Here is a 27,746-nt window from a genome sequence, read left to right on the forward strand (position 1 = left end):
ACAGAGCAGGGAAACATTGTATGGTTCAAAATCATGAAGGGAATGCATCAGGATGCATCCTGTTTCCATACTTTTTCAAGCTATATGCAGAACAGATAATTCGGGAGCCTGGACTTTATGAGGAGGAAAGTGGCATCAAGATTGGAGGAAGACTCATTAACCTACATTATGCAGATGATACAACTTTGCCTCCTGAAACTGAGGTGGACCTGAAGCACTTGGTGCAGAAGGTCAAGGACTGTAGTCTTCAATATGGATTGAAATTCATCCTCAAGAAAACAAAGATTCTCACCACTGGGCCAGTTGGCAGCCCCATGATGAGTGGAGAGGAGATTGAGGTTGTTAACAGTTATAGCTTGCTCAGCTCCACAATCCACACTCTTAACACCAGCACTCAAGAAATCAAAAGACAAATTGCATTGGGTAAATCTGCTCTTAGGGACCTTTCCAGAGTACTGAGAAGCAATGATGTCAGTCTAGAGACTAAGGTGAGCCTGAACCAGTCCACGGTCTTTGCAATTACTTAATATGCATCAGAGAGCTGGATAATGACTAAGGATGATAGAAAAAGAATTGATGCCTTTGAGCTGTGGTGCTGGAGAAGAGTCTTGACCATACCAGGGACCACCAAAAAAACAAGTAAGTCTGTCTTGGAGAAAATGAAACCAGGTTTCTCCTTGAAGTTAAGATTATGAAGCTCTTTGTCACATACTTTGGGCACGTGGCCAGGAGAGACCAGTCCTTGGAAAAGGACATCATGCTTGGAAGGGTAGAGAGGCAGAGCCAGAGATGGAAGAGCTCATATGAGATGGATTGATAAAGTGACTAGGGCATTAAGGGTAGGTTTGTCAGAATCAGAGAGCAGTCTTCAGAGCTATTGTACATAAGGTCGCAATGAGTTCCAAGTGACTTGATGGCACATAACAACAACAACATAATTCATACAAAAAATTTTGCTAAAGATAATTAAAAATGGCTGGGGCAGTGCATCAAAAGGGAATTGCCAAAAAATTTAATCTCACTTCAGAAGAGGCTGTGGAATGAGGAAGATCATTGTTGATGTCAGATAGATCTTGGCAGAGAATACCAGGAAGATGTTTACCTGTGTTTTATTGACTATGAAAAGGTATTTGACTATGTGAATCTTAACAAATTATGGCTAATGTTATTAAAAATGGAAAGCACAAGACATCATTGAGTTCGTGCAGAACCTGCTAGTCATTCCAACAAAACAGTTTGAAACCAGAAAAGTGGTGAATTGAGTTTGTATCATTTCACCGTACCTTTTCATTCTGCTTGCTGAGCACATAATTAGAGAAGCTAGACTATGTGAAGAAGGAAGGGGAAGATTGATTAACCGACCAGTAGACCAGTCTTGCTGAACGTGAAGAGGACTTGAAATATTTACCAATCAAGAACAAAGCCTTCAGTATTGATTACACTTTAAAATAAAGAAAAATTTTTGCAACTGTTTATTAAACAACGTTATGATAATGAAAGAAAAGATTAAAGTTGCCAAGGATTTACTTTTACTTGCAGTCATAATCAATGACCATAGATGCAGCAGTCAAGAAATCAAGACATATTGCAGAGGTCAAATCTACTGCAAGCATCCTATTTAAAATGTTAAAAAAAAACAAAGAGACCACTTTGGTAAACTAAGGTGCCCCTAGCCAAAGTCATTGTAGTTTTAATTGCTTTGTATATGTGAGAAAGCTATACAATGATTAAGGAAGACAAAAGAAGTAATGGCTTTGAATTGTTATGTTGGCAAAGAATATTGGCTATAACATGGGCTGCCAGAAAAATCTATTTTGGAAGTGGAAGAGCCAGAATGATCCTTGAAAGCGAGAGTGGCAAGACTTCATATACTTGGGACACATTATCAAGAGGGATCAGTCCTTGGTAAAATAACAGAGCAGAAAAAAAAAGGAAGCTACTCCACCAGATGGCTTAACAGATAGCTGCAACAGTGGATTCAAGCAAACAATAACTGTAAGAATAATTTATGATTCAGTAGTGTCTCATCCTATTGTACGTGGGCACCATCCAGCACCCCTAACAATGACAGCCTTTTGTTTACAATTTGTAAGTAGTTTTCCCTGATTTTTTTCCCCCACTTCTTTCCTCTGACTTTAATTTGCCAGTCTTTTTTATGATTTTGGATTTTAAGTTCTCATTAAGCCCATGTTCTCAATTTCCTTTTATTCTCCTCCAGTAAGTATATTATGGTTCCATAATATTGGATATTTTGGGAGTTTGTTTTTTTGTTTTGCAGATGACTCTTAAGTAGTATGATTTATTCAACAGTTCCTGATAATTCTTTATTCACTTGTTTGAGATGCTGCTTTTACCATGTAGCTTAACTTTTTACCAAATACACCACCACTTATAAGACACATCATTATTGCAGGTCCCATAAGAAAGAAAAAGCACTGTCACTTAAAGTAGCACACTATTCATTTATAAGATGTGCTATGATATAGTTGATATTATAATTCCTTAGAATTTCTGAAATATGATTTTGAATTCCCATCTGTATTTGGTTTGTTGTTGTTGTTCTGTGTCATCAAGTAACCTGTGATTGTGACTCTGTGGACAGCACCATTGAATGTGGCCCTCTCCTGAGCCAGTGTAACTAACTCTGACACACTAGCCACCACTGTCCCAGTTACTGTATCAATCCATCTCCTACAGGGTCTTCCTTTCCTGAGCTGTCCCTCCACACTTGTAACTATGATGTCCTGCTACAAGGACTGGTCTCTCCTGGCCACATGCTCAAAGTATGTGAGATGGAGCTTCAAAATCCTAGCCTCCAAGGAGAAACTTGATTTCACTCTCTCCAAGACAGATCTATTTGTCTTCTTGGTAGTCGATCGTATGTTCAAGACTCTTCTCCAGATCACTATTTGAAGGCATCAAATCTTCTTCTGTCATCCTTACTCATTGTCCAACTCTCTGATTCATACCAAGTCATTGTGAAGAACATGGCTTTCATTAGCCTTAGTCTCTAGACTGACATCATTGGTTTTTCAGCACGCTGGCTCAGTGGTGAGAATCTTTGTCTTCTTGATGTTGATCTTCAATCCATATTGAAGACAACAGTCCTTGACCTTCTGCAGCAAATGCTTCAAGTCTTCTTCAATTTCAGCAAGCAAGGTTGTGTCATCTGAATAATGTAGGTTGTTGATGAGTCTTCCTCCAATCCTCATGCCACATTCCTCCTCATAAATCCCTGCTTCCCAAATGATCTGTTTTGCATATATCTTGAAAAAGTATTTGAAAGTGTATTTGGTAATAGGTGTGTTTTTGGACTTTTTGTTCTATTCCATTGAGTTGCTTGTTGTGCCAGTGTCATGTGACCGAGTGTCATCATCCATAAGGAGGTGAATTGCTAACCCAGAGGCTGTACCTCTCAAACACTTTGAATCCACCAGGGACTCCATGGAACAAAGATGGGTTGTCTTTTCTGTACATTCTCAGAAACCCAGTGGAGGGTCAGCTATGAATAGATTCCAACTCAGTGGCAATGAGTTTGATGTTTCTTATTTTGTTTGTTTTTTCTTGTTGCTGTTGTTTTTTATAAACATTTGAATATGTAATGTTGTTGTTGTTATGTGTCGTCGAGTCGTTTGTGACTCATAAGCGACCCTACCTACAACAGCTCTAAACTCTGCTCTGTCCTGTGCCAATCTCACTGTCTCCGACACACTCATCCCAATTGCCCCAGTCACCAAATCAATCCCCCTCCCAGAGGGCCTTCCTCTCCTGTGCCTCCCCTCCACTCTCCCAAGCATGATGTCCCTCTCCAAGGAGCAGGCTCTCCTTGCAATATGTCCAGAGTATGTCGGACGAAACTTCAGAATCCTTACGTCCAAGGTGCAGCATGGCTTTACCCTCTCCAGGACAAATTTGTTTGTTCATATTTATAATACCTAATGAATCTGTTTGTTTTCTTAGCAGTCCATGGCACTCTCAGCACTCTTCTCCAACACCAAAGCTCAAAAGCATAAGTTCTCCTTCTATCCTCCCTGGTCATTGTCCAGCTCTCTGACGCATAGCAAGTGATTGCAAAGACCATGGCCTGTACCAGACGCACCTTAGTCTCCAGAGACACACCGTTGCCCTTCAGTACTTTAGAGAGGTCCCTAACAGCAGACTTTCCCATCGCAATACATTTTTTAATTTCCTGGCTGCTGGTGCCAAGACTGTTGACTATGGAGCCAAGCAAACTAAAGCTGTGTACAATCTCAATCTCTTCACCATCTATCCTGATGCTGCCAATTGGTCCAGTGGTGAGAATCTTTGTCTTCTTGACATGAGCCTCAATCCATATTGTAGGCTGCAGTCCTTGACACTCTGCAGCAGGCGCTTCAGGTCCTCTTCAGTTTCAGCAGGCAGGGTTGTGTCATCCGCATAACGCATGTTGTTGATAAATCGTCCACCAATCTTGACCCCACATTTCTCCTCATAGAGCCCAGCCTCCCAGATAATCTGTTCTGCATATAGGTTGAAAAGGTATGGAGATAGGCCTCATCCCTGGCGTACGCCCTTCCCAATTTTGAACCATGCAGTGTTCCTTTGCTCTGTTCTGACGACTGCCTCCTGGTCCAAGTATAAGTTTCACATTAGAACGATCAAGTGTTCTGGGATTCCCATTCTTCTCAGAGTCAGCCATAGTTTGTTATGATCTACACAGTCAAATGCCTTTGCATAGTCAATGAAACACAGACATACATTCCTCTGGTATTCCCTGCTTTCAGCCAAGATCCATCTAACTACATTAGCTACAGTATCCCTAGTACCACGAGCTCTTCTAAACCCAGCCTGGACTTCTGGCAGTTCCCTGCTGATGTGCTGTTCCAGTCGTTTTTGGATAATCTTCAGCAGAATCTTGCTTGCATGTGAAATCCACAATACTGTTCTATAGTTTGCACACTCTGTTGGGTCACCTTTCTTTGGAATAGGAACAAATATAAATCTCATCCAGTCAATTGGCCAAGTGGTTGTTCTCCAGATTTCTTGTCACAACTTGGTGAGCATGTCCAGGGCAGCATATGTTAGCTGAAGTATGTCAATTGGTATACCATCTATTCCTCAGCCCTTATTTTTTGCTATTTCTTTCAAAGCAGCTTGAACTTCTTCCTTCATCACCATAGGCTCTTGCTCATATGTTGTTTCATTAAATTCTTCTGTGTCTGCTAATTTCTTTCAATACAATGACTCAGTATAGTCTTTCCGTCTTCTTTTGATACCTCCTGGATCATTTAATACTCTGCCTAAAGTATCCTTGATTATAGCAACCCGACATTTGAATTTGTTCTTCAGTTCAATAAACTATTTATTTGTCCAGATAATTGATCATAGAGGCACAGTTATAGACAGATTCTTTCTCTGATCCTCTCTCTCCCTCTTTCTGCCTCTATTTAAATTATAAAAATTACAAGTGGACCACCTGATTAGACTGAAGATGACCTTTAAGCCTAGTGGGATCAGAGTAGCTTCCCAGAATTGTGTGTACTTTCTCAGCTTTCTGTTCTTAGACATTTTACTTCTGTTGGGTAGATTACAACTCACAGTGACCTCCCATCATGTTTCCAAACTCTATATCTTTAAGGAAGGGACTACCTCTCTTTCTCTCATGGACCAACTTGTATATTTGAAACACTGACCTTTTAGTTAGCAGTGCAACACATTCTCTACCCTACTGTACCTTCTCTACTCTACCTAGATTGTTCTTGTTAAGTGCCATTGAGCTAACTGTGACTCATTGTGACCCTATGAACTACAGATCAAAGCCTTACCTGCTCCTGGCCCAGCTTCACAATCTCCACCATGCTAGAGCCCCTTGTTGTAGTCACTGTGTGGAGTCATCTTCTTGAAAGTCTTCCTCTCTTTCTCTGAACCTCCACTTTTCCCAGCATATCTTTTTTCCAGGGACTACTTCCTCCTGACAATATGCCCAAAGTATGTCAACTAATTTCACCATCTTTGCCTTTTAAGGAGCATGTTGGTATACATTCCTTGCAAGACAGATGTGCTTGATCTTTTAGCAGCCCATGCAGAATTGAGTCCTCTTCACCAGCATGGGATATTCAATACCTCATTGTAGGTGCAGTCTATTCCTTATCTGTGCAGGTGTCATAAAAAATGCTCCGGTAAAAGTTTTGTGTATAAAATGGTTACTCCTTTTTTACCTGCTAGATAGAATTAAAGCCTTCTTGGTGAAAATTTTGTCCCTAGAATAATAGAAAATCTGAAACATTTGCAACTGTATTGTGGTTTAATGTGGTGTACTAATGCATTTTCCTTCAGTAAAATGTGTTGTTTTGCCAGTTATTCCTATTAAAGTTTTAGTATTTTTAATATTGTATTACTTAGGAACTTGGCTTTGTTTGCATTTATAGATCATAAAAGCATTTCCCTCTTTTCTTTTTCCCCCCAGCTTCTACTGAAGAACTCATTATAAGAGACTGTAAACCTGTGGAAAATGGCCTTTAGTGATCTTACATCGAGAACTGTGCGTCTCTATGACAATTGGATCAAAGATGCTGGTAAGTAACCACATTTCCCCATTGAAATTCCCCCTTGGTTTTTTATGTCAGGTACACGTATTGAGAGGATTTCATTGTAACAGAGTTGGACTTTGCGACTGGAAACTCCTCATGTTGTTGTTAAGTACGACGCATAGCTACCCTGTGAGCAAAAGATCTGAACCCTGTTCTATCTGTGCCATCTTTACACTTTGTGACACACAAGAGCCCATTGCAGTAGTCACCTTATCAGTCCACTTGAGTGAAGGTCTTCCTCTTCTTCAGTGACCATCCACCCTTCCCAGCATCATATCCTTCTCCAAGGAATATCCCTCCTAGCAACATGCCCAAAGTATGTGAGGTGAAGCTTCCAAAGAGCACTTAGGCTGCACCCTCTCCAAGACATATCGACTTGTTCCTTTGGCCGTCCATGGATGGGATGGATGTTCAGTGCTCTTCTCCAACACCACGGTTCAAAGGCATCGATTCTTCTGTGTCATCCTTATTCGTTATCCAGCTCTCAGATGTATAACAAGTGATCAGAAAGACTGTGGCCTGAGTCAGACACACCTTAGTCTTCACATTGATATGATTACTCGTTAGTAATTTGGATACTCCTCAAGTATCAAAGATTTAATTGTAAATATACTCAAAGATAGAGCTACACAGATGTTCAGTTCAAAGTTAACGATAGTGTGAAAATATCTCAGATGCCCATTTATGCAGATAGGTAAAGAAATGATAACATGTTCCAAATCAGTGACCATTAAAATAATTTTGAAGGGAAGATGTTCTTAGTAATACTCCTGAGAGAAATAATAGTTAATGTCAACAAAGACTCTTTTCTTGGGGAGAGAGGATGGCATATACCCAGGGATGTATCTGAAAAGACAGGCAGAGTATGCTTGGCAAAGAAAATCCCTGGGTGGTTTTAAAATGTCTATCCGTTCTCTATACCCATTAAAAAGAAAAAAAATCAATGTTATGCAAGAACATTTAATGGCATAGCAAGAAGTTTGAAACTGTGTTAAATGAAAACAAACTACAAAAAACACTACATATAAACTCATCTTTTATGAGGTTTTGCAGTTATCTCTGTGTGGTATGATTATGGGTAAGATTTATTTAATTATATTATTAAGATAAAACTAATGCATTGCATTATTAACAATAAAAACTAGTTTGGAAAACATTAATAAAGGAATGAACTTTTCAAAAATAGACAAGGAATTAAATTTGTTTCATACCTTAGTTATCACCAAGTCACTCTTCATACTAGAGTTGAAACTTGAGGACTAGATGTTTGATCTTCCTGCGACCATGGCTCTTTGATGGCAGAAAAGTTCTGAATATGATTGTTGTTGTTACCAGCTATCGCACTAATTAGGACTCAAGCAACCCATCAAATAACAGACTTGAACCTTGCTCTATCTTGTGCCATTCTGATGATCTCCTATATGCTCAAGTCCATTGTTATAGTCACTATGTCAAGTAAGTACTGCATGTCTTCACTCTGCAAGGAGGATTGTGTATCCGTATAATTCAGGTTTTTGATGAGTCTTCTGTCAATCCTGACACCACATTCTTCATATAATCTGGCTTCTCGAATGATTTGCTTAGCACACAGATTGAATAGATACGTAGAGAGGATAGAACCCTGATATATACTTTTCCTGATTTTACACCACGCACTGTTCTTTGTTCTGTTCAGACAGCTGCCTCTTGATCTATGTATAGGTTTTTCAGGAGTACAATTATGTGATCCCATGGAATCAGTAATTTTTTTTTATGGTCCATATGGATCTTGGCAGAAAGCAAAGTATACCAGAAGAATATCTATCTGTGCTTCATTGACTCTGCAAAGGTTTTTGACTATGTGGATCATAACAAGCTGTGGCTGACTCTGAGAAGAATGGGAATCCCAGAACATTTGATTGTGCTAATGTGAAACCTGTACTTGGACCAAGAGGCAGTTGTCAGAACAGAGTAAGGAGACACTACATGGTTTAAAATCAAGAAGGGGGTCCGTCACGGATGTATTCTGTCTCCATACCTTTTCAATCTGTATGCAGAACAGATCATCTGAGACCCTGGGCTGTAAAAGAGGAATGTGGCATCAGGATTGGTGGAAGAGTCATCAACAACCTGCGTTATGCAGATGACAGAACCCTGCTTGCTGAAACTTAGGACGACCTGAAGTGCTTGCTGCAGAAGGTCAAGGACTGCAGCCTCCTATATGGATTGAAGCTCAACATCAAGAAAACAAACATTCTCACCACTGGGCCAATTGGCAGCATCAGTATGGATTGAGATAGTTAACGGTTTTAGTTTGCTTTGCTCCACAATCAACACTCTTGGTAACAGCAGCCAGAAAATCAAAAGATGAATTGCATTTGGAAAGTCGGCTGTGAGGGACCTCTCAAGAGTAATGAAGAGCAATGACGTCAGGCTGGAGACTAAGGTGCGCCTGATCAGGGCTATAGTCTTCACAGTTATGTGCTATGCATTGGAGAGTTGGACAGTGAATAGGGTTGATAGAAAGAGAATTGATGCCTTTGAGCAGTGGTGCTGGAGAAGAGTGTTGAATATACCATGGACTGCTAGGAAAACAAACAGGTTTGTCCTAGAGAAGGTAAAGCCAGAATGCTCCTTGGAGTCAAGGATTCTAAAGCTCCATCTGACATACTTTGGGCATGTTGCAAGGAGGGACTGGTCCTTGGAGAGGGACATCATGTTTGGCAGAGTGGAGGGGCTGCGAAGGAGAGGAAGATCTTCGATGAGATGAATCGATTCTGTAACTGAAATGGTGGGAATAAGTGCGTTTGAGATGGCTAGGTTGGCACAGGATAGAACAGTGTTTAGAGCTCTTGTACATAGAGTCACTATGAGTTGCAAATGACTCGATGGCACATAACTACAACAATAGTCAAATACTTTTGCCTAGTCAGTAAAAAAACAAATCAGCATCTTTCTGATCTTCTCAGCTTTCAGCTAATATCCATCTGACGTCAGCAATGCAATCTCCCATTCCCATGGCCTTTTCTGAATCTAGTTGAATTTCTGGATGTTCCTAGTATATGTATTGTTTCAGCCGTTTAAAAATAATCTTTACCAAGATTTAATTTTGCATATTATCTTGTTTGTTGATTTCCATAATCTGTATTATCACCTTTCCTAAGAATAAGAACAAACATGGATCTCATCCAGTCAGTTGGTAGGGTAACTCTCCTCCAAATTTCTTGGCACAGGCTACTGCGCAGATCAAGGGCTGCTCCGGTGTTTTTTTTTAAAAATACTTCATTCAGTTGGTACACCATCAATTCTTGGGGCCTTATGTTTTGCCAGTGCCTTCAGTGCCACTTGAACTTCTTCCTTAATTACCATTAATTCTTGATTAAAAGTTCCTTGTTAAAATGGTTCCGTGACAACAAAATCATTTTGATTGATTCTGTATTCTTTCCATCTTTTAAAAATATTTTTTAAATTTAATTGTGGTTTTAACATAGTTTTCATAAAAGTTGTATTTTCATTAATTAATTTCATTAATTAATTGTTGCACATTTCCTCCCCTCCTTTGCTTCCCCCTCCCCCACTTGGCTTTTTAAAAAAAAATATTTGTTCATTGCAGATAGAAATATCTTTTCCCCCCATTGTCCTCTTTGCAATGTACCTCTTATTTGTACTGTTTTCATAAGTATGTTACTGTTGTTATGTGCCATCAAGTCACCTGCGACTCATAGCAACCTTGTGTACAACAGTCCTAAATCCTGCTCTATCCCTTGAAATCTTATTGTCTCCGACACACCTACCACCTTTACCCGAGTGACTGAATCGATCCATCTCATCGAGGGTCTTCCCCTCCTGCACCGTCCCTCCACCCTCCCAAACATGATGCCCCTCTCCAAGGACCAGTCCCTCCTTGCAGCATGTCCAGAGTATGTCTGATGAAGCTTCAGAATCCTTACCTCCAAGGAGCAGCCTGGCTTCACCCTCTCCAGGACAAATTTGTTTGTTCATATGTATAATACCTAATCATATTTTTTATTCTTTTTGATGCTTCCAGCATCATTCAAGCTTCTGCTCATATTCTGTATTGTAGCTTGAGACTTGAATTTCTTTTTCAGTTCTTTCAGCTTATGAAATGCTGAGCATTTTCTTCCCTTTTTGTTTTCTATTTTGAATTGCCTTTTGAAATCATCTGTTCAGCTCTCTTACTTCAGCATTTCTTCCCTTTGTTTTGGCATGTTTTCATTATAGTGCAAGTTTTAGAGTGTCTTCTGACATCCATTCATCTTTTGTAACAGCTGTTTTGCTTTCTTCATGGATGATATCTTTGATGTCATCCCAAAACTTATCTGGTCTTAACTTAAGTCATTAGTATTTCGTGCATCAAATCTATGTTTAAGTGTTTTTTAAAGTCATTTGGGACATTCTCAAGATTGTGTTTTATTTCTCATGAACTTGTTTTCATTTTCTTCACCTTGAATTTGAATTTCCATATGAATAGTTGATGGTTTATTCCACAGCCGGTCTTGCCCACATTTTGACTATTGATACTGAGCTTCTCCAATGTCTCATTCCAATCTAATTCCTGTGTAGTCTATTAGGTGAGGTCCATTTCTGTAACCACTGTTTATGTTGTTTGTTTGTATTTTTAAAAAAGATACTTGCAAAGAATATATCATTGATTGTATACAATTTTATCATTCTTTAGCCCCATTTTTGTCACCAAGCCTGCATTTTCCAATTACCAGTGCTTTTTATTTTTTCCCAATTTTTGCATTCTAGTTCAATTATGGAGCACAATTTGGCTCTGATAGAGGGTCCATGTGAGTCATAATAAACTCAATAACAACAGAATTAAAAAATACTATAGGTTTTCCTTCAGGGGTAAAACTGTTGAGTTGTTGTTGTTATATGCCATCGAGTCACCTGCGACTCATAGGGATCCTATGTACAACGGCCCTAAATGCTGTTTTGTCCTTTGCCAATCTCACTGTCTCCGACACACCCACCCCAATTCCTGCAGTCACTGAATCAATCCACCTCACAAAGGGCCTTCCCCTCCTGCGCTGTCCCTTCACCCTCCCAAGCATGATGTCCCTCTCCAAGGACTGGTCCCTTCTTCCAACATGTCCGAAGTATGTCAAATGAAGCCTCAGAATCCTTGCCTCCAAGGAGCAGCCTAGTTTAACTCTCTGGATGAACCTGTTCGTTTTCTTAGAAGTCCGTGGTACATTCAATACTCGTCTCCAACACCACAGCTCAAAGGCATCAATTCTCCGTCTATCCTCCTTAGTCATTATTCAGCTCTCTTACACATAAGTGACTGCAAAAGCCATGGCCTCTATCAGACTCACCTTAGTCTCCAGAGTGACACCATTGCTCTTCAGTACTTTGGAGAGGTCCCTAACAGCAGACTTTCCCATAGCAATGCTGCTGGTGCCAAGTGTGTTGAATGTGGGGCCAAGCAAACTAAAGCTGTGAACAATTTCAATCTCTTTACCATCAATCCTGATGCTGCTAATTGGTCCAGTGGTAAGAATCTTTGTCTTCTTGATATTGAACCTCAAGCCATAATGAAGGCTGCAGTTCTTGACCCTCTGCAGCAAGCACTTCAGGTCCTCCTCAGTTTGAGCAAGCAGAGTTGTGTCATCTGCATAACACAGATTGTTGGTGGATCTTCCACCAATCCTGATGCCACAGTTCTCCTCATAGAGCCCAGCCTCCCGGATGATCTGTTCTGCATATAGGTTGAAAAGGTATGGAGATGGTACACATCCCTGGCGGACCTTGAGTCTATCCCACCTGATTTTCAGAGCCATCTCAGGAACAGGCTTGAGGCCCTGAACTCTAGTGAGTGAAGACCAGATGAGTTGGGGGAGAATATCAAGGGTATCATTCAGGAAGAGTGCAAACCATCCTTACAAAGACAGAGGAGAAAGAAAAGACCAAAATGGATGTCAGAAGAAACTCTCAATATTGCACTGGATTTCAGAGAAGCCAATTCAGAAGGAAGAATTCAAGATCCTAAAGAGCTGAACAGAAGATTTCAAAAGGCAGTGCAGGAAGAAAAAGTAAAATATTACAATGAAATGTGCAAGGAGCTGGAGTCAGAAAATCAAAGGGCCAAACCTGCTCAGCATTTCTTAAGCTCAAGGAACTGAAGAACAAATTCAAACCTCTAGTTGCTATAATCAAGGATGCTTTAGGCAGAATGTGAAATGATCCAAGAAGTATTAAAAGAAGATGGAAAGAATATATTGAGTCACTGTATCGAAAGGAATTGGAAGACACAGAAGAATTTAATGAAACAACATATGAGCAAGAGCCTATGGTGATGAAGGAAGAAGTTCAGGCTGCTTTGAAGGACATGGCCAAAAATAAGGCTCCAGGAATAGATGATATACCAATTGACATTTTTCAGCTAACATATAGATGCTCTCACCAAGTTGTGCCAAGAAATCTGGAGAACAACCACTTGGCCAACTGACTGGAAGAGATCTATATTTGTTCCCATTCCAAAGAAAGGTGACCCAACTGAGTGTGGAAACTATAGAACAATATCATTGATTACACATGCAAGCAAGATTCTACTGAAGATTATCCAAAAACGACTGGAACAGCACATCAGCAGGGAACTGCCAGAAGTCCAGGCTGGGTTTAGAAGGGCTCGTGGTACTAGGGGTATTGTAGCTGATGTTAGATGGATCCTAGCTGAAAGCGGGGAATACCAAAGGAATGTCTGTGTTTCATTGATTATGCAAAGGCTGTGTGGACCATAGCAAACTGTGGCTGACTCTGAGAACAATGGTAATCCCAGGACATTTGATCGTGCTCATGCGAAACTGTTGAGAGCTTTCTAATAACTCCTTGGCACCTAACAACAGTACTTTAATTTTTTTTTTATCTTACTGTTATTTTTTTTTCCTATTTAGACCATGCTATTGTTATGTGGTGTTTGGTTGATTCTGAGTCACAGCAACCCTTTGTACCACAGATCAAGATCCTACCTGGTCCTGTACCATCCTCACCATCATTACTATATTGGGCCCAGTGTTGCAGCCACTCTTGTCAGTCTTGTTGAAGGTGTTCTTTTTTTTCTCTGTCCCTGTACTTTTTTAAAGCATGGTGTCTTTCTCCAGAGTACGTTTTGTTATGATAGCTTACTAAGCTATGTGAGACAATGTCTCATATCTTCACTTCTACAGAGAATTCTGACTGCGTTAATTAAAAACTCACACTCATTGCCATTGAATAAGAGCTGACTCCAGAGGTTTTTCAAAGGCTATAAATTACTTGGGAGGAGGTTTCCTGTCTATTTCCCTCAGAGCAACTGCTGGATTTGAACTACCTGCCTTTTGGTTGGCAGTGCAACTCCTTGACCAGTAGGCTTCTAGAGCTCCCTAACTGTGCTAATAGAAGGTTTAATATGGTTTGTGTTGGGATTTATAGCTTTATAAGAACACTGTCACCCACAAGGCAGAGAATTACTTTTCCATTTCTACTTAGTTTGGTATTGATTTCTGAGAGCTATTATAAATAATTTCAGGACATCTTAGCCCACTTATATTTTGCTTACACTGGGATGTTCTGAACTCATGCTTAAGGGCCAAGATTTTCAAGTGTATTCTTGGCTTTGGCCCTAATCCTGAGTGGTTTGAAGAAACTTACTGATACTCATTGTTTTTCTGATTGTTAGAGAAGTGGTGGTCATGCATAACTGTTTGATGTGGAAAATTCCACAGCTACAGAATTATAAAGTGGTTTGGTTAATACTTAAACTTTAAGAGAATTTGTTATGATTCTTAGATACAAAATGTCAGTTTTAGAAATAATGGGCATAGTAGCATTTTACAGTATGGAGAAATGAGAGTTTCTAAATTGAAAAAGCCACTTACTTTGTATTTAGATAGAAATAGCAACATTCTAGACTTAGTTGTGATCTTTATGCACTTGGGCAAAGCAGGAGTCAGATTGCTGCCAACCTGAACTTTTAGTACTCCACAGAACACCAAAGGTACATGCTTGCTTTTCCTTCCAGCTTCCTCATCTGATTGGTGCTTAGAATTTTGATAGGTGTCCTCTTTTTGCTAATACATGTTCTTTAAGAGAGCATTTTCTTTTAAGTAGTTGATAGAAAAGCTCAGTAATACTGCATATATTCGGCACTTGTGTTCCCTTCTGTTCCCACTGGAACACTCTTAGAAAAAAACTTATTAGGTTACTTGTAAATCAAAGTAATAGTAATTCAAGTTGTTGTGTGCTGTCGAATTGGCTGTGACTCATAGCAACCATATGTACAACAGCTCTGAAGCCTGCCCTGTCCTGAACAAGTCTCTCTGACTCCAACACATGTGTCTCCACTAAGCTAGTCACTGGGTCAATCCATCTCATCCAGAGTCTTCCTTTCCTGTGCTGTTCCTCCACCCTTCTGAGCATAATGTCCTTCAAGGATCGCTCCCTCCTGGCCACTTGCCCAAAATATGTGAATCAGAGCTTCGAAATCCTAGCCTCCAAGGAGAGAATTGGTTTCACTTTCTCCAAGACAGACCTATTTGTTTTCTTGGCTGTCCTTGATATGTTCAAGACTCTACTCAGCACCACAACTCAAAGGCATTGCTGCTTCTTTTGTTATCCTTAGTCATTGTCCAGCTCTCTGGTGTAATTGCAAAGATTAGTCATAGTCATAAGGTAATCACAAGTGTCTCATCTTCTGCTTTATTCATGATTCTACTCATGACACATAATCCAACTCTGACATCAAATAGAGGGCAAATCCTCCCCCCGTTCCATCAGCCTTTTGCCTCTGCAGCAAACAGATCTTCCCTTCACCCCTGAATGTAATGTAAGTTTTTGAGATCATGGGCTGAATTAACCTTAAATGTCATCAAAGGAGTCCATTCTCAGCACTTCCAGCCAACCATCATTCATATCTGACTTGTTATTGTCTCATGGTGGAGAACTCACTACCTCAAATGAAAGTTAACTCCCTCATCAGAAAGGCTTAGCTGTTGATAATCAAGAAAGTAGGAAAAGTGAACAGCAACCAAGATCATGAAGGTTACATAAGCCTTTGGATTTTATTTGTTCCGTGGAGAAGAGCTCATTTGCTCAGGAGAGTAAATGGAGTCTAGATGTACTTTTAGAATGTGAATCTGACTGTTTTATGGAAGATGAGATGTGGCAGAACTGAATAGGAGGCAGGAAGACATGTTGGAGATTTTGTATGAGTTGATGTGACCTTCAAGGTAAATAAGGAGTACTCAGACACAAAATTCCTGGTTCTTAATTCTGACAGTTTATCATGGTTACCTCAGTTGCTTTTGAAAATACAGAAGGATTTGAGACTTTTGTCTTAGGATTCTCTTTTAGTTGGACATTCATTGGTTTCTGCCAGCTGTCAGGGACCTCTCCAGAGTACTGAAGGACAACAACGTCAGGCTGGAGACTAAGGTACACTTGATCCCGGCCAGAGTCTTCTTAATTGTGTGCTGTTCATCAGAGAGCTAGACAATGACTAGGGATGATAGAAAGAGAATTGATGCCTTTGAGTTGTGGTGCTGGAAAGAGTGTTGAATATACCATGGACTGCTAGGAAAATAGTTTCATCCTGCAGAGGGTGAAACCAGGCTGCTCCTTGAAGGCAAGGATTCAGAAGCTTTGTCTGACATACTTTGGCCATGTTGCAAGGAGGGACCAGTCCTTGGAGAGGGACATCATGCTTGGGAAGGTGGAGGACAGTGCAAGAGAGGAAGACCCTCGATGAGATGATTTGATTCAGTGATGGGGTAATGGGGGTAGGTGTGTTGGAGACAGTGAAGCTGGCACAGGACTGAGCCGAGTTTAGGGCTGTTATACATAGGGTCGCTATGAGTCACAAGTGACTCGGCGACACATAACAACCCTAGACATGATTATGCTGTGCTGACAAGACATCAAATCTTTCGCAATAATATAGTATTGAGTAATTAGTATGTGTTGTTATCTTCTGTATATATAATCATTCATTAAATGTACTACAGGATAGATGTTATTTTATGCCCACTTCACAGATGAGGTAACACAGCCTATAAAAGCTAAACAAACTACCCAAGGTCATATAATTAGTCAACGAGAGAGCTAACACTAACACCTAGGCTGTGGTTTTCTAAAACTCTACTGAAACAAAGTGTGTGTGGGGGGGGAACCCATCATGCCTTTTATTGGGTTGGAAAATAATATGCAATTAAACTAGCCAGCTTCCCCTAAAAGATTTGTCATGATGTTCTTAATTATAAATGTGATAGTCACCTACAGAATTTTAAGAAAATATGTCTGCTAACAATATTAAACTTTAGGGCAATGTTGTTTATTTAAAAATTCTTTTCTTGTGCTTCCTGAACCGGCCTACCATATTTTCCTTGGCTTCTTTTCTTTCTACTGCTACCAGAGGAAGAAATATGATATAAATAGATATATTTCCCTGCCGAAGCAATAGAAAAGAAAAAGAAAATTATTTTCAATGCAGGAATTCCTGTACTGATCCTTAAATATAGCCTGTTTTTCAAACCATGCTTATTCTATCTATTGGTAAAGCAAGCATTTGAAATGATTTATCAAGAAAAAAGAAAAATCCTTATTCTCACCATTAAAATAGTCTTACTATTTTCCCAGAGGTCTTCTTGTTGCCGATATTGCCGTTAGTTGCCATCAAGTCCTCATGATCCAATGAACAATGATTGGCATCTTCACCTGTCCTGTGCCATCCTCATATCTTGCATTAGTTTATTTGTTGAGGATCTCCCTTTCTTTTTCTCACCCCGCATCTTTCCCAGTATTATCTTTTCCCCTCAAAGATTAGCCTCACCTGAAAACATGCCTAAAGTATGTGAGACAAGTTTCACTATCCTTGTCTCTTCAGGAGCCTGTTGGTTGTACTTCCTGTAAGACAGTCTTGTTTATTTTTTTGGCAGTCGAGAAGATACTCAATATTCTCTGTAAACACCACAGTTCAAAAGTATTGATTCTCTTTTGGTTGTCTTTATTCTTTGTCCAACTTTCAGAAACAGGGAGCAACTTAAAATACTGTTGCTTGGATCATTTGCACCTTACTGTTTAAACTGACTTTGGAGACATCCGTAACAGCACGTTTTTTCCAATAAATGCAACATTTCTTTTTATGACTTGACTGCTTCTAGTACAGGTGTTTATTGTGGATCCAAGTAAGGTGAAATTGTTGACCACTTCAGTCTTTTCTTTTTCTAATTTGATGTTGTCTTTTAGTCAGATGGTAAGGATTTTTGTTTTCTTGATACTGAGACGTAACCCATATTGAAGGCTTTCCTTTTCTTTCAGTAAATTAGTCTTCTCTTTTCTTCAGTAAGTGTTTTAAGTCTTCTTCACTTTGTGCCAGCATGATTGTATCATCTGCATAACTCAGCTTATTGATGAGCCTTTTTTCTAATCCTGATACCACATTTTTATTCATATAGTCCAGCTTCTCAAATTATTTACTCAGTATACAGATAGGTGTAAAAGGAGAAACGTGGGGACAGCCAACTCTGACTTCTTAGTAGAAGTCACAAATTCACTCCACAAAGGGGAACTGTCCTCATCAAAAACATTCACAGTATAAAACTGGTCCCTATATTTGTTCCCTCCACTCTGCTGCACCTACTTTTGATAATTACTGGGTCCAAAATGCATGGCAAATGACTACAAGACTCTACAAGACTTCTTTTTACGGACAGTGACAAAAAGCTGCTCTATAATCCTGAAGGCACACAGTTCGAGTCCTCCAGCTGTTCATGGGAGAAGGATGAGTAATCTTCTCCTCTGCAATTAACTGCCTCTGAAAACCTGCAAGACTGTCAGCAATGTGTTGGTTATGACTCAATGCTATACAACAACAACATGGGGATTACTAGAGAAACAGCTTGGGAAGGGAAAGCAAAGGATATTACACAAACAAAGTTCAGGTTCAATAAATACCAGTCTCAAGCCAGCTCTTCCATCAGTCATCCAACAAGCAAAACCTCTGGCTCTGGCCCTGGCTCCCTCTGCCCCATCAGGCTACACTTCCACACAGTCTTGCTCTCTTATGTTGTCCCTCACAGCTGTTGATGATGTTAAAGATGCAGATCATTGATGAGCATCATGTCTACATTTGAGTCAGATGAAGACCATGCCTCCTCCCGTGGGGTGGGTCTAAGGCAATGGATAGAAAAGTCATTCTAAAATACCTCAACACAACAACAGATAAAGAGAAAATATACAACCATGAGTCACACCTTTCCTGATTTTAAACCACCTAGTTTTCCCTTGTTATGTTCAAGACAACTTCTTCTTGGTCCATGTATAGTTGTCTTATGAGCACAATGAAACATTCTTGAATCCCCATTCTTCTTAATGTTATCTATAATTTGTTATTATCCACACAGACAAATGCCTTTGCTTTATCAGCAAAACACAAGTATACCTCTTTCTGGTATTCTCTACTTTCAGCAAAGATTCATCTAAGATCAACAGTGATATTGCTCATTCCATCACCTCTTCTTAATTCACCTTGACTTTTTGACAGTTACCTGTATATGTACTATTTTTTTTTTTAGAATTTCCACATTCTGTGTATAATTCACTGATAGAAGTCCATAAAAGTTTGACCAGTTCTTGGCTTTGACAAGCACTGTGGCATTTGGACAGGAACAAACTGGGAGGAGGGTAGAGAGAATAGTGCAACAATGAATGAGTGGAAGCCCAAAATCTCTGTAAATGTTTATGAAAATTAATAAAATATAATTATAGAAAAAAAAAGTTTGACCAGTTCTAACTCTGTCTCAATCCCCAGTTATGTGAATTCTGTTATTCACTGAGACTTCCTTTGGGAGGTAGAGAACTATGGCTAGCATTCCTGGTGGATATTTTAACCAAATCTCCTAAGAGACTTGCCATTGTGAAAGGAAAGGGGGAGTGGAGGAGCCAAGGAAAGACTTCTGTGATAGGTACCTGGGTAGCTGATTTCAAGACTTTAAAGTGCAATCTCTTAATAGGAGAAAGTAGTTTTAAAATCTTGAGAACCTAGTATTTTTAAGAATGCTAGCAAACATCTGCACATAATACATTACTAAAATTGTTCTTCTTAAGAGCATCTTCCTTCTGTTAAATCCAGTGGTATTTTAAGCTCACATTTACTTGCCCTCTGCCACATTTGATACTTTGACTACCTAAAACAAATGTACTAACAAACAAAAAAACCACACCCTACTTTTTTTTTTTCATTTATATTTTCTCACTCTTGTGGTTTTCAACTTACTTCTTTAACTGCCCCTTTTCCATCTTTTCTGTTTTGTTTTCCACTGCTCATCCTTTAGGGAGCTCTGGTAGCTTAGTGGGAAGAAGTTTCACTCCCAAGCCAAAGACAGGCAGTTCAAACCTACCACTTACTCCCCAGGAAAATGATGGAAAGTCTCCTCTTGTTCATTACAACTTTTGAAAACTAGCTGGAGGGTCTGCTTTGAGTTGGTTCAATGACAATGATTTTGACGCTGTTTAGATGGTCATTCTTTAAATGTTGAATCCCCAAGAATCTCACCTTACCCACTTTACTGAAACAAATTTTAATGTTTTTAATGTTCATTATTTATGTGACTTTTAGTGCAGATCTTTCTTCTAATTCCTGAACTATATCGTTAGGTAGCTGTAGAAGACGCTACATGTATATTTTACAGGAATTCCAAATGTAAGCTATTCCAAAGCTGAAAGCCATCTGTCAGTCTTGCTCCGTATCTTGGCATGGTGTAGTTATTCAGACTCAATGATGGGATAGTTATTCAAATAAAAAAAAATCTCAATGTTTAAATTAGCCATTTGCAAAATTCTGTATTTTCTACCTTGTTAACAGGCAAAAGACCTCTTTAAAGTATTCAAAAGCAAAGATATTACTTTGCGGACTGAGGTGCACTTAATGCAAATAATGATATTTTTAATCACCTGATATGCATATAGATAGAACACTAGTAGCCTAGTCCATTAGGAGTTGCTGCTACCCCAAAGCCCAAGTCTTTCTAGTGGTTCGAATCTACCAGTGTGGCTCAGATGGAGAAAAAAGGGCAGTCTTCTGTGTGATTTACAGCCACTGAAAACCTGCTGGAGGGTCACTTCTGACTCAATAGCAATGAGTTGTTGTGGAGTTGGGTTTTTTAAATTGACAAATCTCTGATTTGCTGTTCATAGAGTCACGTGGGTGACTTGAAGACTAACAATAAACAACAAAAAACCAGTTTGTTCAAATTGCTTCTCCATTTTTTAATTCTCTAATTTTTAATGATTGTATAAATTTATTTTAGTGAAGGAGTAAATTTTCTAAATTGTATCCCACAGAATGTTAGTTCCATAGGACACTGAGTTGTGCTTTATCAACAAATCAGCATTTCATGGTCAAGTGAGTTTGAAGAATGCTCTATATCACCCTTCTTAACTTGATGGTTCAGAAAAACCCATGAGACATTAAGAAAGCTTGTGATAAAGAAATCCATTTGTTTATTCAAGCATTTCCACTAGAAAACCCCTCCCTCTTTTTGTTATTTTTTTTTAAAATATTAATTCCATTGCATAGTTTGGAAATACTTGTATTGGGTTAAAAAGCAAGGAACTTATTTCTGCGTGGCCCCTGCCCATCCCGCTTGTTGGATCATCTTTACCTTCCTACTTGTTTTGTGGAGCTTCTTTCATTGTGTTGTTATTCTCGGATACCATCAAATTGATTCCCACTCATGGCTGATCCTGTGTAGAGAACAAAACACTGCTTGGTCGCAGTTGTTGCTGGCCATAAGCCCATTGTTGCAGCTACTGTATCAATGTCAATTAGGATCTTATCGACCCTCTGCTTTACCAAACAAAACATACCAAGGCGAAGTATGTGAGATGAAGTCTTGCCAGCTTTGCTCCTAAGACTCTTTCTAGTTGTACTTCTTCTAACACAGATTTGTTTGTTCTTCTGGAAGTCAGTTGTGTATTCAAAGATTTTTGTCAATACTACAATTCAAAGACATCTCTTCTTTTCTTCTGTTGTATTCATTACACAGTTTTCATGTACATATGAAACAATTTGAAATATAATGACTTGGGTAAGGCACACCTTAGTTCTTAAAGTGACATCATTGCTTTTTAACATTTCAAAGGAAACTGTTGAAGTAGATTTGACTGTGCTTCTATGGACATTGATTGTAGATCCAAGTAAAATTCAATTCTTGACAGTTTCAATCTTTTCTCTATTGCTCATGATCTTGCTAATTGGTTTACTCGGAAAAGTTTTGGTTTACTATATGTTGATGTTTAATCTGAACTGTATTCTTGGTCTACATGAGCAAATATTTCAAGTCCTCTTCACTTTCAGCAATCAAGGTTATGTCATTTGCATATCATAGATCGAGATAAGTCTTCCTCCATTCCTGATGCTGTGTTTTTCATCCACCTTCTCAAATTATTTGCTCAGGATACAGATTGAATAAGTATGGTGAAAGCATTCAGCTCTTACTCACCCTTTTTTTATTTTAAATGATACACTGTCTTCTTGTTTTGTTCAAATGACTGTGTCCTGCTTTATGTACAGCTTCTTGATAAGCATAATTAAGTGTTCTTGAATCTTTAAAAAAATTTATTTATCCTGTCATTCACTTTTTGCATACTCATTCATATACATTTTGTTTTACACCATCACTTATGTATCTGTTTTATATAATTAATTACTTTTATCTCCCTGTCTCCTAGCTCCCCATTGCACAGTTTGTTAATTCACCTGCCCATTCCCCCCTTAATCTCTGCTCCCTAAGTGATTTTCTCTACTTTCCACATCTCTTCTTCCCTTTGCCTTTTAACGTGTGTGTGTGTGTGTGTGAGTGTGTGTGTGTGAGAGAGAGAGAGAGAGAGGCACACACAAATTCGTGAAATGTTCCATATTTTTATATTTTGGAGGAACATTCTTCTATGTGGTACAGCAATCTTCTGTCATTTTGCTGTACTGTGCTGTACTGAGGTAACCTGGGATTGCTGTAATGCTGAACTTTGTGCCACTGGGCTATCAAATGCCATAATGGTTACCAGTGGTGGACAGTGTTTGGTGGAGTTTGCAGTTTAAGACAAGTTTGGAAGCAGGAATAGCATCCACTTCCTAAACAACATGCCTTTGGAAACTATAAACTTTGAGAAATGACAATAGTTATAGAAAGGCTTCAGGTCTTTTGTTCACAGTGTTGCTATGAGTCATGCTTAATTTGATGGCAATCAACAACAATAATACCACCACCACAACAACAACACCACACACACACACACACACACACACACACACACACACTGTGGGCTCTAGTGTCTCAGAGATGAGAATGGCACAAGATAGGGCAGGTTTCAGGTTGGCTAATCCTAGGGTATCTATGAGTCATACTCAACTTCACAGCACTTAACATATATTTCTCATGTTGTGATTTTCTAATGGCAATAGCTGTGTTGTGTTTATCTTGATTCTTTTCCAGGTTGATCCTCCCTTGACTTGGTCTTTATAGTATTCTTTGTTGTTATTGTTGCATACTGTAGAGTTGGAACCGACCCATAGCTGATCTTCCATTGGGTTTTTGGAAGCACGAGAAGAAATTGCCCATCCTTCTCCCACGGAGCTGCTGGTGGCCTCAGACTACGTGCCTTTGGGATTGCAGCACAGCTTCTTACCACTTGGCCACCAGAGCGGCTATTCTTAGACTACCCATTTCATTTCTATCCTCCCCTTCCTTCCTTCCTCTTCAGCTATCCCCCTGTTTTCATAGTAGCAGTCTTAGCAGTTCTTTTGTGATGTTATTTTACTCCACATAATGCTTTTTAAACTCTCCCCTGTTATGTTACACTTTATAAATACTTTGACTTAAAAACTCAGAAATCAACTTATCTACCTACTATCTACCTACACTGAACTAATATTTTACAAGAAATTCCTATTAAATGGAGAAATAATAGCCTCTTCAACAAGTGCTGGCTAAAATGGTCAGCCACCTACAGAAAACTGAAACATGATCCACATCTCATATTGTACCACAAAAACCAACTCAAGGTAGATCAGAGACCTAGATCAAGACCATAAATATCATAAGAGACCAAATGGGACTAGATTTAGAAGTCCCAGTCCAAGGCATAAATAAGTTTCAAATATAACTAGACATTAAGAACTAGGACAGGATGAAATTGATACATGGACCATCTAAAATTCATGCCCTGTGTGCATCAAAAACTTTCTCCAATAGACTGAGTGGTAATCCCACAGACTAGTGGGAAAAAAACATTTGACAATGGCATTTCAGACAAGGACTGCATAACTAAAATTTACAGAATACTATAGGGCTTCCACAACAAGACTGACAGACTTCACTTAGATATTCGGATGACTAATAAACATATGAATAGATGTTCAAAAAGCACTGTCAACCAGTGAGATGAAAATAAAAATAACAGTTATATACCATCTTATCCCAGCAGCAGTAGCCAAGTTTAACAGGTCAGCAAGCAGCAAATGTTGGAGAGAATGCAGAGAGAATGGAAATTTCACACACTGCTGTCATTTAATGACTGTAAAATTGTACAACTACTATGGAAGGCACTTTTAGAGTTTCCTCAAAAACCAGAACCTATCAGAAGCAATAATTTAGAAAAATACTACCTAATTTGGGAGAAGCTGGAGAGCATTATACTGAATGAACTAACTCAGTCTCTTAAGGACAAATACTGCATAAGACCATTAGTAAAACATGTATGGGGACCACAAGGGGAAAGGGTGGGAACAGAAGAGTGAGGATGGGTAGAGGCAAAATCACTGGGTTGTACAACTTGGTGGATGGAAAAAAAGATACAACAGGGACCTGAAAAGACGTGGTAATGACAGGCATAATCCAAAGGTGATTAATTTTATAAAACATAAATCATGGGAATGATTGTATGAAACATAATCTGAATGAAGAGTAGTGTGAAACACAAAGTATATGAACTTTGCAAGCAAACCAGTTGTTGTCGTTTTGTGCCATTGAGTGACCTGCAACTCATAGCAACCGTATGTAAAACAGCTCTGAACCCTGCCCTGTCCTGAGTCAGTCTCACTAATTCTGACACACTAACCCCCATTGCTTCAGTCATTGTATCAATCCATCTCATCCAGGGTCTTCCTCTCCTGCACTGTCCCTCCACCCTTCCAATCATGGTGTCCTTCTCCAAGGACCGGTCTTTCCTGGCCATATGCCCAAAGTATGTGAGATGGAGCTTCAAAATCCTAGCCTCTAAAGAGAAATTTGGTTTCATCCTCTTCAAGACAGACCTATTTGTTTTCTTGGCAGCCCGTGGTATGTTCAAGTCTCTTCTCCAGAACTGCTCGAAGGCATTGATTCTTCTTCTCTCATCCTTAGTCATTGTCCAACTTTGAATCATAACAAGTAATTGTGAAGACCATGGTCTGGATTAGCACACCTTAGTCTCTAGACTGACATCGTTGTTTTTCAGCACTCTAGAGAGGTCCCTGACAGCAGATATTCCCAATGCAATTTGTCTTTTCATTTTCATTTTTGACTGCTGGTGTTAACTCTGTTGATTGTGGAGATGAGCAAGCTGTAATTGTTAACAACCTCAGTCTCTTCTTCATCTGTCATGGTGCTGCCAATTGGCCCAGTGGTGAGAATTTTTGTCTTTTTGATGTTGAGCTTCAATCCATATTGAAGACTATAGTCCTTGACCTTCTGCAGCAAGTGCTTCTTCAGTTTCAGCAAACAAGGCTGTGTCATCTGCATAACGTAGGTTGTTGATGAGTCTTCCACCAATCCTGATACCATCCACATTCCTCCTCATAAAACCAATATAAAACAATTAAAAAAAAACAAAACAAACAAAAACAGAACCTAGATATCCCAGAGGACCCAGCCTTTCCACTTCTGGGAATATACCCCAAGGAAATCAGAGCTTATACATAAACAGATAAAGATATGTACACTTACGTTCATAACATTATTCATAATAGCAAGAAAATGGAAACAACGCAAATGCCCATCAACAAATGATGGATAGAAAAACTGTAGTTATATTCACACAATGTTCTGAAATTTTTATTCTTTGCACTCTGTAATTTGTTATGATCCACATAGTTGAATATCTTTACAGAGTCAGTAAAACACATAAAGATTTTTCCAACATTTTATGCTTTCTTACAAGTCCTGATATCCAGAGATTCTCTCATTCTGTGTCCCCTTCTGAATCTGACTGGAATTTCTGACCATTTCCTATTGCTATAAAATTGTCTTTAGCAAGATGTTACATACTTGTGACATTGATAATTTTACTCTAGCTATAATTTTCACGTTCTGTTGGATCACTTATCTTTGACGTGGACACAGATATGCATCCCCTCCAGTTGATGCTCCAAGTAGTTAGCTTCCAAATTTATCGACATGAACAAATAAGTACTTCCAGCAAACTTCAGTTGTATTCCATTCACTTCCTCTAGCCTTGTTTTGTCTGTTAATTTGTTATTATTGTCTGTGCCTTTAGTGCAGCTTAGACTTCTCCCTTTCGAGTAGTAGGTGCTTGATCACATGCTTCTTTCCTGAAATAGTTAAACATCAACCATTTCTTTTTGGTGTGGTGACTCTGTATTTCATTCATATTCTTTTCATGTTTCCTTTGTTGCTTAATGGTTTTGCTTATAGGATCTATCCATCTTGCTACTTCAATCTTTCTTTCTCCAGTTCTTTCATTTGAGAAACACTGATTCTCTTCCTCACTTTTGATTTTCTAACTCCAGGTCTTTGTAAATATCATTACAATATCTTGTTTTCTCAAGCTAAACTTTGAATTCTTTAATTTTTTTTCTATTTGATTTAGGTACTTTACATTCAAGGGCAAGTTTTAGAGTATCTTCCAATATCCAATTCTTTTTCTAATGATTATATATATAATATAAAAAATGTTCTTGATATCCTATGTAATTATTATTGTTCAGTGCCTCAAATATGTTCTTATGATAGTCTCTAAATTCAGCTGGAATATACTAAAGATCATTTTTTAAAATTTTATTATTTTTTGTATGTGTGTACCGTCAAATTGGATCTGACTGGTACAGGAGGAGATGGCCCCTCCTTCTCTGGCAAAGCATCTGGTGGATTCGAACCACATATCTCTGGGATTGCAGTGCAGTTTCTTGCCACTAGGCCACCAGAGCTCTCCTGAAGATCATATTTTTATGTTGTGGACTAATTTTCATTTTCTTAAGCTTTTCTTGAACTGCCTATAAGCTATTGATTTTCTGTAGTGGACCCTTGGCCTTGTTCTGACCATTGCTGCTGAGTTTCTCCATTGTCACTTGTCATAGATGTAGGCTAGTTGAATTCCTACTTAGTCCATCTGGTCAGATTCACATGCATATTCATCTTTTATATTGTTGAAAAATGGTATTTGCTTTAAATAAAGCATTATAGTCTTGCAAAATGCTGTTAGATCCTCTCAGGTCTTGTTTCTCTCAACATGTCCATATTTTCCAACTACCAATTATTATTATTCTGAATATTTGCATACCAGTTATCAATGAAGTTTGAAACTGAAGAAGATGGTAAAAAATATTTACTTCCTTTGTCTTTAGTTGTCAGTACATAAATTTGGAACAATAGTCATAGTAACAGATCTTTGTAGACATATGGATATGACCCTATCAGTGACAGCATTGTACTTCAAAATCTCAAATCTTGAAATGTTGTTTTTTGATTATCAATTTTGATTATCATTCTTTTACTTTTGTAATGTTTACTTTTATTTTCATTTTGTGTTTGAAGCATTACTTAACTAGTAGACCGTAACAGTTATAACAGTGGTCCTATACAGTATTTGTCCTTTTGTGATAGAGCTATTTCACTCAGCATCATGTCCTCCAGGGTCACCACTTTTTATAATATTTTATGAGTTCCTTGTTTTTTAGTGCTGTATAGTAAATTTTTAAAAATTACTATAGCCTCACTTTATAATATGCAGATTAATTACATCTACTACATCTATTGATAATAATGGGTGACTGGAATGCAAAAGTCGGGAACAAAGAGGAAGATTCAGTAGTTGGAAAACACGGACTCGGTGACAGAAATGGAGCTGGAGAGAGAATGATCGAATTTTGCACAATCAATGACTTATTCATAGCAAATACATTTTTTAAGAGGCATAAAC

The 27,746-nt window shown here is 38.8% G+C and overlaps 1 protein-coding gene across 1 annotated transcript in view; it reads left to right on the forward strand.

The window, feature by feature from the left end:
* The first annotated feature begins 6,457 nt into the window (after positions 1-6,457).
* ELOVL7 (ELOVL fatty acid elongase 7) overlaps positions 6,458-27,746 on the forward strand; it is a 41,650-nt gene continuing 20,361 nt past the window's right edge. Inside the window, exon 1 of the mRNA XM_006891512.1 lies at positions 6,458-6,554. Within this exon, the coding sequence (XP_006891574.1) occupies positions 6,491-6,554 (64 nt within the window). The 5' untranslated portion in view covers positions 6,458-6,490. The remainder of the gene's footprint in view (positions 6,555-27,746) is intronic.

Source organism: Elephantulus edwardii, unplaced genomic scaffold (genome assembly GCF_000299155.1).
Source record: "Elephantulus edwardii isolate Elephantulus edwardi_28Jun2011 unplaced genomic scaffold, EleEdw1.0 scaffold00099, whole genome shotgun sequence".
NCBI classification, from domain to species: Eukaryota; Metazoa; Chordata; class Mammalia; order Macroscelidea; family Macroscelididae; genus Elephantulus; species Elephantulus edwardii.